Raw genomic sequence first — 19,024 nt, forward strand, 5'->3', positions numbered from 1 at the left:
AATAGGGGTATAAGGCCCCTGGGAAAGTGAAGAACTTTGTTGTTCATTTGTTCAGTTGTTTCTGACTCTTCGTGACCTCCTGGACCAGCCGAGTGATACAACACAGCACTACTAAAACACATATAACGGAATACAGAAGACTACACCAATAACATGTAGGTTAAAATTAACAAGCTAAAATTGACTGGCTAGGCCTGCTGGAAGAAATAGACCTTCATTTGCATCTTGAAATCTGACAGCTGATTTAGCATTTGGAACTCTTACGGCAGGTCATTCCACAATTTTGGGGTGGCTGATGAAAAGGTCCTCTGAGTGACAGTTGCCAGTTGGGTTCTTTTTAGTTGGAGTAGCCATCCCACAGAGGTCATAAGTGTGTGGGTAAATTGCACAGGAGAAGATGATCCTGTAGGCAGGCATGTAGCCGGGGGGGGGGGGGGGGGGGGGGCTCGAGGGGCTTCAGCCCCCCCCCCCCGAAATTCTCATGGTGGTTCGCAAAAAGGCCTTACTGGTGCATTATTTAGGCTGTTATGTTTATTCATATCATGATCTGATGACCATACTCAATATATCCCATATGCATGAGGGTATTGGGGTAATGATACAAAAGGTTTGCTAGGCTAGACCCTCTTTCACTCAGACTCAGCCCCCCCCGAAACTCAGCCCCACGAAACCCCCCTGAAAAAAATTCAGCCCCCCCCCCCCCGAAATGAAATCCTGGCTACTGGCCTGCCTGTAGGTTACCTGGACCCAAATCATATAGGGATTTAATGGTCAAAACTTTGTCCTTTGCTTGGAAACCAATTGGCACCAGTGGAGTGACTTTAGTATAGCTGTAATATGCTCACTCCTAGATGCTAATGTAACACGTCTGGCTGCCATGTTTTGAACTAATTGTTTTTGAATTCAGTACAGAGGTGATCCAATATAAAATGCATCTCAGAAATCCAACCTTGAGGTTACCAGTATCTTTAGGTCCTCCAAATCTAGGAAGGAGCACAGCTGGTGTGTATCAGCTGAAGCTGGTAGTAAGCACTCATTACCTTTGCATGTACTTGGGCTGACATTTGGAGAGGAGCCCTTCTCCCAAGATGTGGACGCAGTCTTTTGGAGGAGTGTGGCCCCATCCATGGCTACCTTGTTGGAGCTTTCTTCTGTTCTTTTGTAATTAGTTTTTCTCTTTCCTTCCACATCATCAGGTTCCACAAACTGGAGAAGTGGAGGAAGCCCTTTTATAATTTCCTGCAAACATATGAAAATGCCTCCGTGCTGCTTCCGGCCTTCTACAACACCCGCAACACGGAAGTCTCCATCCGGGTCCGGTACGCCATGGATGACTTTGAATCCCAGCAGGCCGTCTACTTTTTCCACCCGCAGTATCTCATCAACCTCTCACGCTATTGGCTGAATCAAGGCGTGCGGGCCAAGCGCATCAGCACCGGCCTGATCCTTGTGACGGCGGCGTTGGAGCTGTGCGAAGAAGTACACCTTTTTGGATTCTGGGCTTTCCCCATGAACCCCTCAGGGATATATATAACCCATCATTACTATGACAATGTCAAACCTCGCCCGGGATTCCACGCCATGCCTTCAGAAATATTCAACTTTCTCCATATGCACAGCAAAGGGATCCTGAGGGTCCACACGGATGCCTGCAATTGCTGTTGATGAGAGCGGCTGTTTGATATGTCTTGTGCTACATAAAGAAGAAGGGAGAGGACAGAACAGGACCTCGGAGCCTTTGGAACGAACCCATGTGCTTGTTTTTGAGGCACAAACGATCTCCACGATGTGGTTTTTGTCTCCTTCCGATATTTCATCTTCCAAATGTGCCCCCATGGTAAAGTTTAAGTTACCATGCTCTAGAGGGGAGAAAAATAGTCATGACTGTGTGAATTAGTCCAGGGCATTCAATGCAGCAGAACTTTAATATATTGAGATTTATGCAATAGTGGTTGAACATGTACAGTTCTTCAATGGTTTTTGCCTTTCTTGAGAGCTGGGTGTTTCCAGCACCTTCCCTTACTAGTCGCTTGTGTAGGCAAGCCTTGTTCATACACCCTGGTGCCCTCCATATAAGTTGGACTACAGCTCCATTATCCTCAGCCTAGAAAGGCTAGGGATGGGAGTTGTAGACTAACACATCTCAAGGACATTGGTTCAGGAAGAAAGTGCCATAGGGTTTTTACCATTTGGGTGAGGCTTTTGTCTTTTAGTGCAAGGCTTCACGACTTGTGGCCCTCTAAGTGTTTGGGACTCCAACTCCTAGAATCCCTAGCCAGCATTGGAAGCTTTTAAACAGAGGCTGGATGGCCATCTGTTGGGGGTGCCTTGAATGCAATATTCCTGCTTCTTGGCAGGGGGTTGGATTGGATGGCCCATGAGGTCTCTTCCAACTCTATGATTCTATGATTCTATTTCCAATTGTCAGGAATTCTGGGAGCTGAAGGCCAACAAACTTGGCGTGCTATAAATTGTACAAGTCTGTTTGGGAGAAATCCATATATTGTCCTAGAACCCATAGGGAATCGACAAGCACATTCAAGTAGAAGTTATAGAGACATAGCACATCACTGTAGTGAGCCATTAATCCAGCGCCACTAAGCACCAAACCCGAGGGTCTGCAGCAAAGGACAGGATCTAGATTTTCTGTTCTTAGACTGTGGTATTCATGCCTGTATGATTTATCAGGTGATGCACCAAATACTGTGAGGGATGTTGTTTTTGTATAACATGCCATGAGCTCCATTGACTTCCATCCTAATTTCCCACATGCACCACTGTTAATGAAGAATATGGAATTTTAAACATTATTGGAACATATTCAGTGCTCATCTGTCTTGTTGTGCAGAACCTTATTCTTATCCTTTCCATGGGTGCATCCAGACTGGTTGGAAAAATCCCAGGCTTTGCTCTCACCCCCCACCCCCATCTGAATTAGTACCATGTATGGACCCCCGGTGGTGCAGTGGGTTAAACCACTGAGCTGCTGAACTTGCTGACCAAAAGGTTTCCTGTTCAGTTCCAGGGAGCAGGGTGAGCTCTTGCTGTTAGCCCCAGCTTCAGCCAACTTAGCAGTTCAAAAACTTGCAAATGTGAGTAGATCAATAAGTACTGCTTCTGTAGGAAGGTAACAGCACTCCATGCAGTCATGCCGACCACAATACCTTGGAGGTGTCTACAGACAATGCTGGCTCTTTGGCTTAGAAATAGAGATGAGCAGCAACCTCCAGAGTTAGACACAACTAGACTTAATGCCCTGACCTTTACCTTTACCTATGGATCTTAAAAATAAAACCAGGAAGAACAGGAACAGAATCTGGGACTGTGTGGTCTTCTGAATCAGTCTGGATGAGCCCAATGTTTCTGCGCCATGTACCAAATTTTCTGCTATGGTCATGAACACGTCTACAGTCAGCCCTCTACATTTGTGGGTTTGACTTTTGTGGATTTGATCATTCATGGATTTAATTAAGATGGTTTCTCAGGAAATCTCTATGTTCTTCTGTGCAATTCTATGGTCATGTTCAACCCAAAGTTGACTACAAAGTTGTGATGAAGGATCTAGAGATTCCCGGAAAAACACTTATCTAGATATTTGTAAATTCCAATGAGATTCTGTGGTCAACTTCTGGTTGATCATAGCCTGTTGTTGAAGGATCTAAAGATTCCTAGATAGTTTAAAAATAGTGTATTTTTTTAATTAGCAGTTTTCCTCTTTCAAGGAGGTCCTGTGACCCTAAACCCAGCAAACATGGAAGGCTGGCTGTACTTTGTGAACTGAGATATGTCTGTAATTTCAAGGTATCTAAAATTACCTTGGCACCAACATTTTCCTTTGTGCAGCAAATAGGAAGATTATGTTTTTATTGAAAGATAAAGCTGCCAGTGTAGAGTGTGGGGATGGGAACATATGTCCATGCAAAAATGAGATTCCTGCATTAATTTGCCACTGGCAAAATTATTCTTTCGGATCACATCTGTCAAAGTTCTACCCAAAGGCATGGCAGGGTGCATGAATTTCTCATTCATAAACAGTCCAGATCTAGAGCTTGGGAAGGTGACTTTTGCAGACTATAATGAACAGAATCCTTTCTTGGATTTTCCAAGCTCTGTCCAAATCCATGGATAGTCTGGATTTGTTAGAAATGTGGAAATGTGGAAGAGCAAAGGCACAATTTTGTAGAAGTTTTCCCCACATTTTGATTCATGCAAAGAACTCTGTAGTTGCCATGCTTACTTCATTGTGGTTTTTCTCAGAAAAGTCTTCTGGAGCCATGAATTTGCTCTGGGCTTTAGTCTGAACTGTATAGGAGCTGTCAAAGAAGTGCAAACCCTGGAACATTGGGTGGAGGGGTGGAAATTCAGCACAAAGATACACAATACACTGCAACTCCTAATGAGAAGCAGCTCATCTTGCGTGAAGAACAACAGGCTTCAGTTACAACAGCATCCCCCAAGGCAGCATATTATTTTCCTGGTAGGAGTCATGTGTAAATGATACAAATTCTTATGAGAAATTTTGGAAGCATAGCCATCTCCATTTGATTCTCTTCTCTATTGGGAATCATAGTTTTGCCTCTCCCCTGCGCACAATCATAGCCAAGTTCTCCTTGGTTTTCTCACAAGTGACCTCCATTCCAGTGAGTCATTGAATCCATTCTGCGTTTAACTCCACAGATTCAAGAAATGATCCAAGTTGTTGGTAGTTAGGCTTCAGAACCTTGGACAGTTCTTTTAAAGTTTGAGCTTCACTCAGGCTGGATCTACACTGCTGTATAATGCAGATTAACTGCATTGAACTGGATTATATGGCAGTGTAGATCCAGCCCCAGAGAGGATTCATTGTTCAACTGGCAGAAGGCACTATTCATGACTAACTCACCCAACAGACTATGCAAAACCCTTATCTATCTGCCTCTTATTTTGTTTTGCTATTGTGCTCCATAGCTTTCTTAATTTGTTCTCTTGAGGACACTTGAGGGAGAAAGAAGGGAGTTGTGTTAGTTTCAGCATACAGGGAGATTGTGTATCTTATCTTTCATTTTGGCTAAGAAAAGTAAATTGTAGCTGGTGCAACTCTTTAAAAAAATATTGATCCTGAGATCTGAAAATGACTTGCCCAAATTCTCACCCTCCAGGAACCACTAAACAAGCATTCAAGGAATGCTGTGTGTTTGCATGTACATGCACATAGCCAGAAATACATTCCACAGACCTGAAACTCATTCTGGATTTGTAGTGCAAATTTAGCCTATTCCGAATTAGGATCTTACAACGGGGAGAATCTTTCATTGATATTTCCTTCTGTGCAACTCTTCCCATGCTCTGAGTTTTGATGGTGAGATAATTGCAATGCTTTGAGTTTGGATAGGGAGTAAACACGTATTTCCATCAGGGGTGGGCATGGACCCCTGAAGCACCTCTACCAGTCCCTCCAAAGATCTAAAGACATTAAAATGGAATGATTTCCAGGCAATTTTGCCTCCCCATTCATGCAAGAATTGCAATGCAGTGCATGAGAACCTGCAACACAATGCATGAAAATATTGAAAAATGAGTTTTAAACCCCTATTCTATCTAATATGACAGCATACAAGGTAGTCTGTTTCTCCATTGGGATATCATCTACTTGATCTTCTGGTGTGAGTCTGGCTCCAAGGATGTTGCAAATTTTGACAGCGTGGGTTCCAGAACCAAGGAACAATAGTGTAAGACAGTGGTTCTCAACCTGGGGTCCCCAGATGTTTTTGTCATTGAACTCCCAGAAATTCTAACAGCTGGTAAACTGGCTGGGATTTCTGGGAGTTGTAGGCCAAAAACATCTGGGGACCCCAGGTTGAGAACCACGTGTAGGAGAAGCTGTGACTTTCCTAACTTCTGGCAGAGTCAGATAATAGTCGCTATAGCATTAGGGATGTCCAAGTTTAACCACCCCATCAGAGAAGGAGCTCATTGTGTTGACTTTGAGTTAATTGCTTTTAGTCTGACCAACCTCACACAGTTGTGGGGATAAAATGGAAGGACTGATATGTGAATTAGAATTAGGGCAGAATATATATAACAGAGTGTAATGATGATGGAGAGCCAGGGTGATACAGTAGTTTGACTCCTGGACTCAGGCTTTGGGAGACAAGGATTGGAATCCCCGCTTGGCCATGGAAACCCATTGGGTGACCTTAGGGAAGTTGCATTTTCTTAGCCTCAGAAGAAAGCAATGGCAAACCCCCTCTGAACAAATCTTGCTCCCCAAAATGTTGCAATATAATTAGTGTTGTTTTATGTTGGAAGCAACTTGAAAGACATGCAATGATGGCGATGGTGGTGGTGGTGGTGGTGAATGTCGCTGTTTTGGATTTGGCAGCTCAGAAAGGTTTAATTTTGATAACTCCCAGAATGCCCCAGCCAGCATGGTACAGGCCATGTTGATTAAGGAATTCTGGGAACTTTAACACAAAAGGGTAACTTTTCCAAGCTCCAGACCTCCACCATGTACAAGCTGCTTTGAAGCCTTCAAAGTCCCTTTGAGACATCAAATGCTCAGCCATTGATCTCTTAGGAATGATTAATTGATCAGTCTCCTTTGACAACATTCCTAGTCATATTATTGCCTAGCAAGAATTTAGTATTCACTTTAAAGATAAAAGAATAGCATCTTATTCATTGTAGAATTACTTTATTATTCAAATGTCCTCTACTGACTCAATGAAATCACAACTTTTCAAAAACAAGAATGGCAGAACATTGCATAATGCATAGTACTTTGGAAAACATCTCATGAATGTTCTTTGATTTTTTGGTATCTAGAGATGGTTTAAGAATTATGTTTTGATTCTTTGGTAGCAACATACATTGCTTGCTGCCATTGGATGTTTTGTTGTTCCATGCCTTCAATTCATATATGACTTACGGTGATCCTAAGGTGGACCTATCATGGTCATTTCTTGGTAAGATTACTTCGGATGGGTTTTTTTTGAGGCTGAGAGAGTATAACTTGTCCAAAGCTTCATCACACTAGAGAAAAAATCCACTTAAAATCCAGTTTCTCCCTCCTGCAAAATTCTAGGGTTTGTAGTGTAGTGAGGCTGTTAATGGCTCCTTCCTAATCTACAAACCCCAGAACTCTGCAGGAGGCAGAAACTGGATTTTCAGTGGATTTTTCTCTCTAGTGTGATGAAGTCCTAGTGGGGTTCCATTGGCTGAGCAGGGATTCAAACTCTAGAATTCAGGGTCCACCAAAAAGCACTACACCACACTGGCTCCAGAAGAGGACAAAACAATTTTAGAGTTCTCATTACGCCTTGTTTATTACATATGGGATGAGGTCCCCTTGTCTTTAAAAGTGTCACTCATTGCAAATTTTATTGCATTCATTAGAGGCCTTCCTGAAGGAAAAGTAAAGGAGGAAAGAATACCCCACGGTGTGGACAGTGTGGATTAGACCAGTTCCTTCATATTTTGAGGCTTGGCTTAACCTTCTGCTATTAACTTAACCTGAAGGGCAGATGGCCCTCCCCATTTGCAGAATTGACTTTTGCAGATTCTTTTGTTTGAGAATGTGATTTAAATGTTCTCTTTAGGAATGTCTAGGTCCTCCAGAATTTCTACTGAAAGCCAATCACAGACTCATGTTGGCAGAGATTCCTGGAGAGAACATTTCTCTGGGAATTTCTAGGTCCTTCTGTACAATTCTGTGATCAGCTTCCACTGGACCATCCGGGAGGACCTAGAGATCTCTAGAGGAAACTTCTCTCAACTAAAAAAAAATAGCAATGTTATTATTTTGTGTTTTTTTTTACTTTTGTGAGGGATCTGTGCATCTAAACCCAGCAAATATGGGGAACTGACTATATATATTATTTATTTTATATATATTGTTGAAAAGGAATCATATTCTTGGTCCCGCTTCGATACAAGAAAGAGCACTTTATTGGTTTCTTGATGATCTCATTGACTAACCATTTGCTAAAATAGTTGACCTTATAGTTTTATTACTTTGATGTATATTTTCTTAACTTTACTGTATGAGGTGAAAGAAAGCCTATAAGTTGATGTAAGCCATAACTTTAAAAACAGCAATCAGGGTATTTTCATCCTTCACTGTGTTGTATTTGGGGGATAAGTTAATGTGTTAACAAATAAACCAGTTCTATCAGTTCCATTTGAGAGAAAAGGAATTTACGTTGTAGGATTTTGTATATCTGTGTTCATGTTTATACCCTATTCGGTGCAATGGGTCAATTGTACAATACAAAAATTGGATTTAACCCTATATTTTAAAAAATAATTATACAGTGTTCCCTCACTTATCAGAGAATCAAAGAATCAAAGAGTTGGAAGAGACCTCATGGGCCATCCAGTCCAACCCCCTGCCAAGAAGCAGGAATATTGCATTCAAATCACCCCTGACAGATGGCCATCCAGCTTCTGTTTAAAAGCTTCCAAAGAAGGAGCCTCCACCACACTCCTGGGCAGAGAGTTCCACTGCTGAACAGCTCTCACAGTCAGGAAGTTCTTCCTCATGTTCAGATGGAATCTCCTCTCTTGTAGTTTGAAGCCATTGTTCTGCGTCCTAGTCTCCAGGGAAGCAGAAAACAAGTTTGCTCCCTCCTCCCTGTGGCTTCCTCTCACATATTTATACATGGCTATTCTCTTATCCTGGGTGTTCCGTTCCAGGAGTACCCGCGAAAAGTGAAAATCCGCGAAGTAGGGACACTACACACACACACACATATCACATTCTGAGGGTGAGGCAGAAGCAGGAGACATTTAAAGGCACAGCGCACCCTTTTTTGGGCTAGCTATAAGGAAGGGACTATAAGGCCATGATTTACATACTTCTTTGTATTTCCTCTCTTTCTTTTTATGATTGGTTGCTTCTCTCCCGAGGGGGAGGGTGAAACCCCCTTCCACACTCCATCATTGCCAAGAGGCAAAAACCCGTGAAACAGCGAGTCTGCGAAAAGCGAGCCACGAAGTAGCGAGGGAACACTGCAATTTGCATTTGTTTTCAAGTGCCATTGCCCAACATTTCTATTTTGTATGTAATATTCTCTAATATCTACCTTTCAACATGCAACTTTCTCCACTATATCAAGGATTGTAGAAAATTTTACAATACATACATTTTATGCAAATATTCTCCGATATACCCATATGAGTATACTCTTGTAAACCTGGAAACTGCAGCACAGAGTTTTGAAAAATGCACCTTCTTGGGATTCTTGTATTGTCATAACTGAATAGATGGGGAAATGGAAGTTACATCTGGTTTCTTAAAAATGGAGTATGTTTTCCATACCCATTGACTTCATATGGATACAAAAAACACATGGGAAATAGTCAACCCTATTGAAATGAAGAACTTCCAGCCCAATACTTTACAACCATGTAAGGACTGTGAAAATGCCTGGAGGGGACACATTTTATCAGATGTGAATACTAGATCCGTGGTTATGGAGGTTGTACTATACAATACAATACAAAACAATTCTCTCTGTGCAAAATTAATAGCTTGGTAACCCATATGGGCAAAAGCTGGTGTAGGACATTGAAGAAGTTAAGAGTCCCTCAGCCTTGAAGGAAGGCTATGGCAACCATCCTCTCAACAGATCTTGCAATACACCCTTTGATAAGTTTTCTTTAGGTTTTTTGTGAGTTAGAAAAGACCTGAAGACTCACAACAAACCATACAGGCATTTCACGGTGTAGGGAGGTGGTATTTGTTTGTGTGTCACACCAGGAATCCCAGCTATCTAGATCTCCCCTTCTATGCAACTACCTTTCTGCTTCCAGTCTGTTGAGCTTGGTTCTATGGCTTGTGGATGCCAGCTGGACTATAGTACCAGAAACCTCAATACGTATTCACAAATGGTGAATCTACACTGTAGAATTAGTGCACTTTGATACCACTTTAACTGCCAGGCCTTAACACTATGGAATCATTGGAGTTTTAATCCTACAAGGTCTTTAGCCTTCTTTACCAAAGCATGTTGGCGCCTCACCAAACCACAACTCCCAGAATGGCAACCTTTCTGGAGTGCTTATCTGCTCTTAGGCTTGTGCATTTTGGCAGAACCTTCATCCATTTCTGCTGGCCAGATTCCAGTAGACCCCTGTATCCATTTTTGCGCACCTCCCAGAAACAAGTAGGTACCCAGATAACCGTTTTTGTTCTGCATCTGGAAAATACGGCCCATTGGTGGCAATGGGTGGCTCCCTTTTCTGTTCCTAGGAATCTTTCCTTTTTCCCCTTCAAAACAGCCTGGGTTTCAGCAACAAGGATAAGAAAGCACACTTCATAGGATCCTTTCCTTTTTTCACGCACCTCCCAAAAACAAGCAGGTACCTGGATAGCCATTTTTGTTCTGCAGCCAGAAAATACTGCTAAATCTGGCCCATTGTTGGCAATGGGCGGGGTTCCCAGGCTCCCCTTTCCGTTCCTGGAATCCTTTCCTTTTCTTCCTTCAAGGGAGCCTGGGTTTCAGCAATGAGGTTAGTGAGAAAGCCATCACATGATGCTGAAGAGGAGAAGGTGTCGTGACTGGCTGCCACATGGTTCTGTAATGGATGAAAAAATATGCCGGCTGGGCCCTTATTTATTTACTTATTTATTTATTTAGAGCTTTTATAACCCGGTCTTCTCGACCTCCAAGGAGGGACTCAGGCCGGCTAACAACAGAGAATCAATATACAAATAAACTAAAGCATAATAACATCATAGTACATTAATACATTAAAACACATTAAAATACAGATCAAGAATTACATAAAGCCAATTTGTCAAGGTAAATCACAAATTCACCCCCATCCACCTTGTGGTCAACAGTTATTGATTCGATCATCAATCTGAGAATGCTAAGTTCCAGAGCCAAGATTTTACCATCTTTCTGAAAGTCAGGAGGGAGGGGGCAGATCTGATCTCTATCAGGAGAAAGTTCCACAGCCGAGGGGCCACCACCGAGAAGACCCTGTCTCTCGTCCCCACTAGACGCGATTGCAAAGGTGGTGGGACCGAGAGCAGGGCCCCTCTAGAAGATCTTAACAAGCTTGATGGTTTGTAAGGGAGAATCCATTCAGACATCTTTCTGAAAGTCAGGAGGGAGGGGGCAGATCTGATCTCTATCAGGAGAGAGTTCCACAGCCGAGGGGCCACCACCAAGAAGGCCCTGTCTCTCGTCCCCACCAGACACGATTGCAAAGGTGGTGGGACCGAGAGCAGGGCCCCTCTAGAAGATCTTAACAAGCTTGTAGGGGAGAATCCATTCAAACAGGTAAACTGGGTCAGAGTCGTTTAGGGTTTTATAGGTCAACACCAGCACTTTGAATTGTGCTCGGAAGCCGATTGGCAGCCAGTTGAGCTGGCGCAACAGAGGAGTAGTATGCTCCCTGTACCCCACTCCTGTTAGTAATTTGGCTGCTGCACGTTGGACTAGTTGTAGCTTCCGGGCAGTCTTCAGAGGCAACCGCACGTAGAGAGCGTTGCAGTAGTCTTGCTGTTATGGCCATCCTTGCCGTTATGGCCGTCCCTTGCCATTATGGCCATCCGACCAGGCCGAAGAAGCCAGATTGGCCTAAGGAAAACAGCTAAAATGGAGCCATGCATAAGCCCAGAAACCATAAAAAGAAAAATAGGATTATTATGAAGATGCAGTATTATGATGAATTCAGGTAGAATTGACATTGATTGCAGCATTTTAATAAAACTCACATTCTCTGGAATGGACAGTATGTTCTCTCTCCAGCTGCAGGTGATACAGCTGCCTTACCATGATTGCTGCAGAAAAAGAGGGGAAAGCAGCAGATGAAAGAACAGCTGCTTGAAATTGTACTGTAAGAGATGATTACATTTCCAAAGTCAATAAAGCCAGCAAGGAGAGAAGGAAGGAAGGAAGGAAGGAAGGAAGGAAGGAAGGAAGGAAGGAAGGAAGGAAGGAAGGAAGGGGTTGGGGTGGGGAAGAAACTTATCTTAAAACATAAGCTGTTTTGCTCCTGCATTTTAGGGTACCAAATTAAGCAGCCCAACATCGCCCAAGCTGCCCTGTTCCTTGATCCGTCCCATATCTTTGACCTTAATAATGATAAATTAATTCCATGACCAGCTCCAGTCTGAGGCTGCAAATGGAGTGTAATATTGTGCTGGTGCGTGTGGTGTATTTTCCTGAATTACATCCCTTCAAGACAAGAGGTATGGCAGCTGAGATTACATGGCAGAGAAGCCTATGTTTTCCTCCTTAAACTGCAAATCCTAGGATTATGTAGGATGCAGCCATCCCAAAGAGCTACAGCTGGGGAAGGCTGCAAAGACCATTCTACACACCTGTTAAAACAGCTCTACTGGCTGGCAGTTTGTTTTGGATATGACCTATAAAACCCTATATATAAAACCCTATATAGATCCAAGTTATTTGACATATTTATCACCGTGTATAAAACCCACTTACCTTCTACCCTGCTGAACCCATGTTTTAATTGGGGATTTATTTTAAATGTTAAGCCACTTTGAATCCCAGGTTTTCTGGGGAAAGACAGATACACATAAGTGTGATGATGACAATCAAACCAGTTGAAGTGGAATCCTAGTATTACAACCGTTGAGCGTGAAAGAGCTCCAGTTATGAGGCTATAAAGACTTATAGTGCATTTACACTATAAGTCTTTATAGTGTAGGTGGGCTGGAGGTTTAGCACAGCTGGTAAATCATCAGCAATTATAAGATCTATCAACCAAAAGGTTGCATATCCGAAGCCCCAGGTTGGCATGAGGTGCCAACTGTCAGCCTAGCTCATTGTTTACCTAAGCAATTCGACAACAGCTTTAGCTGTGATTAGAGAAATTAGGTACCACTAAAAGCGGTGTTGGTGTTTTCCAATGCCATAAAGAAAAAAGATCAGAAAATGCTGTGAGGCCAAAAGGAAGAAGTCCTGACTGCTCTTTGTCATTGAGGATAAAGCAACAGCACCCCCTGGACTCGAGCCAACCTTCCATGGCACCTCCTTCTGTTCTGTCTGTCTGTGTATTGTCTATACAAAGTGGCATTAAATGTTTGCCGTGTATGTGTATTATGATCCACCCTGAGTCCCCTTCGGGGTGTGAAGGGTGGAATATAAATGATGTGTTATTATCTATATAATGCTCATTTGTGGGATTAACAGAACTCAAAAACTACTGGACGAATTGACACCAAATTTGGACACAAGACACCTAACAACCCAATGTATGTTCTTCACTAAAAAAAAATTGATTTTGTCATTTGGGAGTTGTAGTTGCTGGGATTTACAGTTCACCTACAATCAAAGAACATTCTGAACCCCACCAATGATGGAATTGAACCAAACTTGGCACACAGTTCTCCCATGACCAACAGAAAACACTGGAAGGGTTTGGTGGGCATTGACCTTGAATTTTGGAGTTGTAGTTCACCTACATACAAAGATGACTGTGAACTCAAACAATGATGTATCTGGACCAAACTCTACAAGAATACTCAATATGGCCAAATGTGAACACTGGTGGAGTTTGGAGGAAATAGAATCTTTACATTTGGGAGCTGTAGTTGCTGGGATTTATAGTTCACCTACAGTCAAAGAGCATTCTGAACCCCACCAATAATAGAATTGGGCCAAACCTCCCACACAGAACCCCCATGTGGGCCACAGCAACATGTGCCAGGGGACAGCTAGTTATTATTATTATTATTATTATTATTATTATTATTATTACACTGTAGAATTTAACTGCCATGGCTCAATGCTATGGAGCATGGGAGTTGTAGTTTTACAAAGTCTTCCACCTTCTCTGCCAAAGAGTGCGGGTGCCTCCCCAAACTACTAATCTCAGACTGCCATAGCGTTGAGCTATGGCAATTAAATTAGGGTCAAACAGCATTATTTTTTCAGTGTAGATGCACCCTTATGGCATATCAACACCAGGAAGGCTATCTATCCTCAAGCAGCCCTAGATCGGTGAATCAGGGCAAATCAAATCTGATTGAGTTGTCCAAATTTCCCCTAACCATAACTACTCAAGAGGTTCCAATAAAATCCAGAGAATCCACAATTTTGTCCAAGATGGGAAAAAGTCAAATGAAACGTAAAAGCTCACAATATTAAATGGAAATCACTGCACATTGTGAAAACTTCCAGCTGTTTTGGGCGAGTATAGGCAAGCCCATAGCTACACCATCCACTGTTCCCTCTAATCGACTCCAGCTTCCCTCTGCAGTACACACATTGAAATTCATTCTGCTTTACTCTGTTGCTGCAGTCACCTTGTACCGAATGAGGTCACCGAGAACCCTGCCAATTCTTCCCCTCCTCACCGCGTTGCAGATAGAAATTGCACATACAGACAGACAAACACACACACCTTCTAGCACTTGTTTGATGTTGGTTATTTTTTCCCACACCTCATTCTTTTTTCCTTCTTATCTGTCACATCCCCCTTCCGCAGATGCACCACTTTATTTTCATTCAGTGTTTTTGCTCTCACCATCTATTCATGTTAGAAGCATTTTCTGGACTCATTCCAACCTCTCTGCTAGTTTATTATGTTGCAGGAAGAGATATTTAGATGATTTAGCAGCTGGGATAATTTAACAGCATCATGCTCTGCAGTTTCGGCATCAGAGCCAAATCTTCTTGAAACATTAAAAATATGTTTTCAGCATCAAAGCAGGTCTGACAAATATGGAAAACGTGGTGGATTCTTCACTATCAATAAGCATTTCATCTGCGTACACTCATATAATACAGTTTAACTGCACTGAACTGCATTGTATGGGTCTACAATAACCACATAATGCAGTTCTAAATTGCATTATATGGCAGTGTAGATCCAACTTAAGTCTACAGTCATCTAATTTTGTGGTTCTCGCACTATACATCCCTCAGGGGTATGTCAACACTGTGCAACTATCTAACTACCAGTGCACAGAGCCAATTTATTCTGTCTCAGTGAATAACGTCTTTGAGTCTCTTTTAAGAGAGAAAAAGCAGGATATAAAGAAAAGGGTGAGAAAGTATGATAGCTGGGATCCAGTGCTGGTAGTGCTAAGCTGGTTGCACGACGTGGCTCTGCATTAGAGAAGGAAACACGTGTGCGAGACACAGCACCACGTGCGCGAGAGACCGGACGCAGTGAGAGTCGACAAGGTAGTTTAGTAGAAAGGGGGAGGATAAAGAGGTAAGCATAGTGATGTAAGCTATTCGGAGATCCTATGCAACACATTCAAAAACATAGTTGCATTGGAAGGAAGGATAAAAAGGAGGGGAGAAATATGAGCAGTGGTGAAAAATGAATCAAATCCAATTACTGTCACATTACTTCACTGTTATCCTGTGCCACCTGTGTTATATTACTTCACTGGTATCCTCCCGCAGCTGCGTCTCTCACTTGGTGCGCTGTCTCGCAAGAGCCTCATTGCGCAACCAGCGTAGTGCAACCAGCACTGGATCCCAACTATCATACCTTTGCCAAGAAAAGGAGGAGGAGACAGTAGTAGTAGTTTTTGTCTGTCACTGAAGATACAACACTGATGACTGCTTACATACATCCAAGAATGTGGAGCAGAGTGTAAAATGATGCTTCCAGAATGCCACATAGACATCCATACACTAAGTAAATCTGCTCTGCAAAGGCCTCAGAAAATGACAACTCCACAAGTAAGGGAATGTACATACGTGTTATCTTGGAAGCTAAGTAGGGTCAGGTATGGATGGGAGACTCTCTTGGATGAGAGACTAGAGGTGTGCGAAGTGGCTGAAATCTGATTAGTAATTTCTTTGGAGATTTGGATGACCCATTCTTTGTTTTGTAAAAAGGTCCCATTTCATTTTGTAATCCGAATCTCCAAAGCTTCGTAATTGTTTCATTAAAATTTGTTTCATTAGCTACAATGGGTAAAATTTTGAGGCTCATGTCCCTGTCATTTTTATGGCTATTGTTGGGGTTCAGCCTCCGTGTGAACCTGAACCTGATTCTTTGATTGTATTTCTTGATGCAACTGAACAGGCTACTGAACATGTATTTTTCCCTGATGGTTTGGAAACTGTTGATTCTGAGGGCAGTGGCTGGGAAAGTGAAACTACACATCCTGATGAGAATGTTTCAGAATCAAGCGGTGATAACTCTCCAGAGGAGTTAACACCTGCCTTTTTAAATGAGGATAGAAAAGGGCAGATTTGGAAAAACAGGAGTGAATCACAGAGTCTGCGAAGGTCAAGTAGATTAAAGGAAAAGGAGGCTTCCAAGCCTGGAGGTGTATCCCAAAACAGTTTCTTTAGTTTTAAGTGTCTCCCCCCGGGCTGTCTCGTTAGATCAAGCATCGTTTAGACTGAGGCATTACACTGGCAGAGTTCCCATTTCCCATGGCCTGCATTCCCAGAGGCTTCTAGTTTCCAAGTATGGTTAGTGAGATACTAACAGGTTCCAGGTTTTTATAGTGTTGCTTTTGGAATTTTGATCTAGTTCAGAGATATTCCTGACTGCTGAGTTTTACTGTGGCTTTTTGACTTTACATTTTATAACCATTTTTCATCAATAAAAAAGGATTGTTTTTCCCACAGTCAAGTGTGGTGGATTTAATCTTATGGTCTTGTTTCCTGATCTGGGTTGCAACAGCTATCAGGATGAAACTTGGCAAACCTATAGACAACAGTTACAACTTCAAACCTGCCAAGTTTCAGAATGTTTCAGTTATCCATACAAAAACTCCACAAAGAAACACAGATACTGAGGGAAGGAAACTAATCTTGCAGAAAGCTGTGTGATTGGCTGACAAGGAAAAAAACAGCATGCAACTGCCATTATCATTCATATCAGCCTCCTTGCCCCTTCCACTCTAGACAATTATGGAATATGTTACATTGAAAAAAAAACCCAACAGACTGAAATGCTTTGAAACAACAAATCTTTATTAATTTTTCCAAAATGTTTGGAGGCTCCAGTTTCATTTCGTAATGCTTCAGAGTGGGTCCTGTTCCGATTAGTAATTTGGAGATTTTTATTAATGAATCATACACATCTCTGAATGATTAAATGGACCTCTGAAGCTTTGCATAGCCCTATGGGAGACTCCAATCAAAGCAGAAGGCAGAGATTTATTCCATGAGATCTTGGTGAAGGAATTTAGCCAGTATATCTGTCAACGATGGAGAGTGAAAAGACAAGTGATTACATCAAGACATGTGAGACCTTTTGCAGGACATTACAGATATGAAATTGCATTGCATCTATGGGCACACTGGATTGCTAAATCAATGGCTCCTTAAAAGCCAAGGTGACAAACTGTGCTTTGGCCATATCATAAGAAGGTATGGTCACCAGAAAAGGCCATCATGTCCAGTTGGATAGAAGGTAGATGGAAAAGAGGAAGACCAAATTGATAGACCAAATCAAGGAAGCCATAATTTCAAGTCTGCAAAATATGAACAGAGTTGTTGAGGATAGGGCAACTTGGGGATCTCTCATTCATTGGCTCACCATATGCTGAAGCCAACTTGAAGGCATTTAACAACAACAAGCTTGAGAAATCAGATATAAACCATTTGCATGGCAGTCCTATGATTAAAGCTGTGTTGCTTCCCAGAAGTGGAGAGACAGGGTTTTTTCCCCCCATTCTGGTTGGACCTTCAGTGTGATTTCTCTTATCTGTGTTTTTCAGGCTTTGATTGGAATAGAAAATGAGTGTCGGAACTTGGAAATTAGCATCTCTTCCTCACCCCTCTTCCCTTCCCCTTTGCTCCCTCTCTCTCTCTCACTCCTTGATATTTTCAGACATCAATATAGCAGTTCTTGGAGGTGTTTACACTCCTCTGCATACCAATTACTCGGCTGATTGGGCAATTATGAATAATCAAAGATAACAACCTTCACAAAAATCTTTGAATTACTGTCTACTAAGGGAGTAGGTGGATATATGCACATGAAAAGTAAGCTGTCTTGGATTCCATTGGGATCCAAACCTACACCGGCTTATCTGAGGAATGTCAAAAGGAGAATCTGCTCATACCCTTCAACTGTCTGTCCAATTGGTACTATATGTGCTCATGTTCAAGTCAAGGGCAGGTTATTTTTTCCAAGCCAAAATTATGATTTAACTTGTGGATAGGCTGAGAGTCATTCCACTCCCAACTTATCTACAGGTTAAATCCATAATTTAACAGAGAAGAGAAAGCATCAATAATACCTTCAGTGGTCATCTTTCCCTGGCCACCATCACTGCCATGTCCATACCCAACCAATCAACAGGGGCAGAAGCAACACCACAGCAGAGAGAGTAAAGGTGTTAGTGCTTCTTTTTAAGGTTCTCCCACGTCTATCATGGACTGCATTAAAAAAAGACAAATACATAGGTCCTAGAAGAAATCAGACCTGAACTCTCCCTAGAAGATAACTAATATGAGGCTGTTGTAGTTTAGCCATATCAGGAGAAGAGATTTTTTTTTGTCGTGTCAGGAGCATTCTGTTGCGAGAGAATTGGCCGTCTGCAAGGACGTTGCCCAGGGGACGCCCGGATGATTTTTTGATGTTTTATCATCCTTGTGGAAGGCTTCTCTCATGTCCCCGCATGAGGAGCTGGAGCTGATAGAGGGAGCTCATCCGCCTCTCCCCGGATTCGAACCTGCGACCTGTCAGTCTTCAGTCCTGCCGGCACAGGGCTTTAACCCACTGCACCACCGGGGGAGAAGAGATGACTCACTACAAAAGATGATAATGCTTTGTAAAGTAGAAGGCAGTAGGAAAAGAGGAAAACCATGTGTCCGATGGATAGACTCAGCCAGGGAAGCCATGGTTGCCTTGAGTCTGCAAGACTTAAGCAGAGCAGTTCACCATAGGGAGTCTTGGAAGTCTCTCATTCATGAGGTCACTGTAAATCAACCATAGATCAAATGTCAGTGTGCTGGAAGAAGCAAAGATCACCACCAGCATTGAAGTGATGGTCCTCCGCTATCATCTCCACTGGACCGTCCACGTTGTTTGAATGCCCGATCACCATCTCCCAAAGCAGTTGCTCTACTCCGAACTC

General features: G+C 42.5%; 1 protein-coding gene across 2 annotated transcripts in view; it reads left to right on the forward strand.

The window, feature by feature from the left end:
- Positions 1-8,174, forward strand: part of ST8SIA5 (ST8 alpha-N-acetyl-neuraminide alpha-2,8-sialyltransferase 5) — a 72,277-nt gene extending 64,103 nt beyond the window's left edge. For both annotated transcript variants that reach the window (XM_067464666.1, XM_067464667.1), the window contains one exon: positions 1,197-8,174. In XM_067464666.1, the coding sequence (XP_067320767.1) occupies positions 1,197-1,665 (469 nt within the window). In that variant the 3' untranslated portion in view covers positions 1,666-8,174. The remainder of the gene's footprint in view (positions 1-1,196) is intronic.
- Positions 8,175-19,024: the final 10,850 nt, after the last annotated feature.

This window comes from Anolis sagrei, chromosome 2, assembly GCF_037176765.1.
Source record: "Anolis sagrei isolate rAnoSag1 chromosome 2, rAnoSag1.mat, whole genome shotgun sequence".
NCBI classification, from domain to species: domain Eukaryota; kingdom Metazoa; phylum Chordata; class Lepidosauria; order Squamata; family Dactyloidae; genus Anolis; species Anolis sagrei.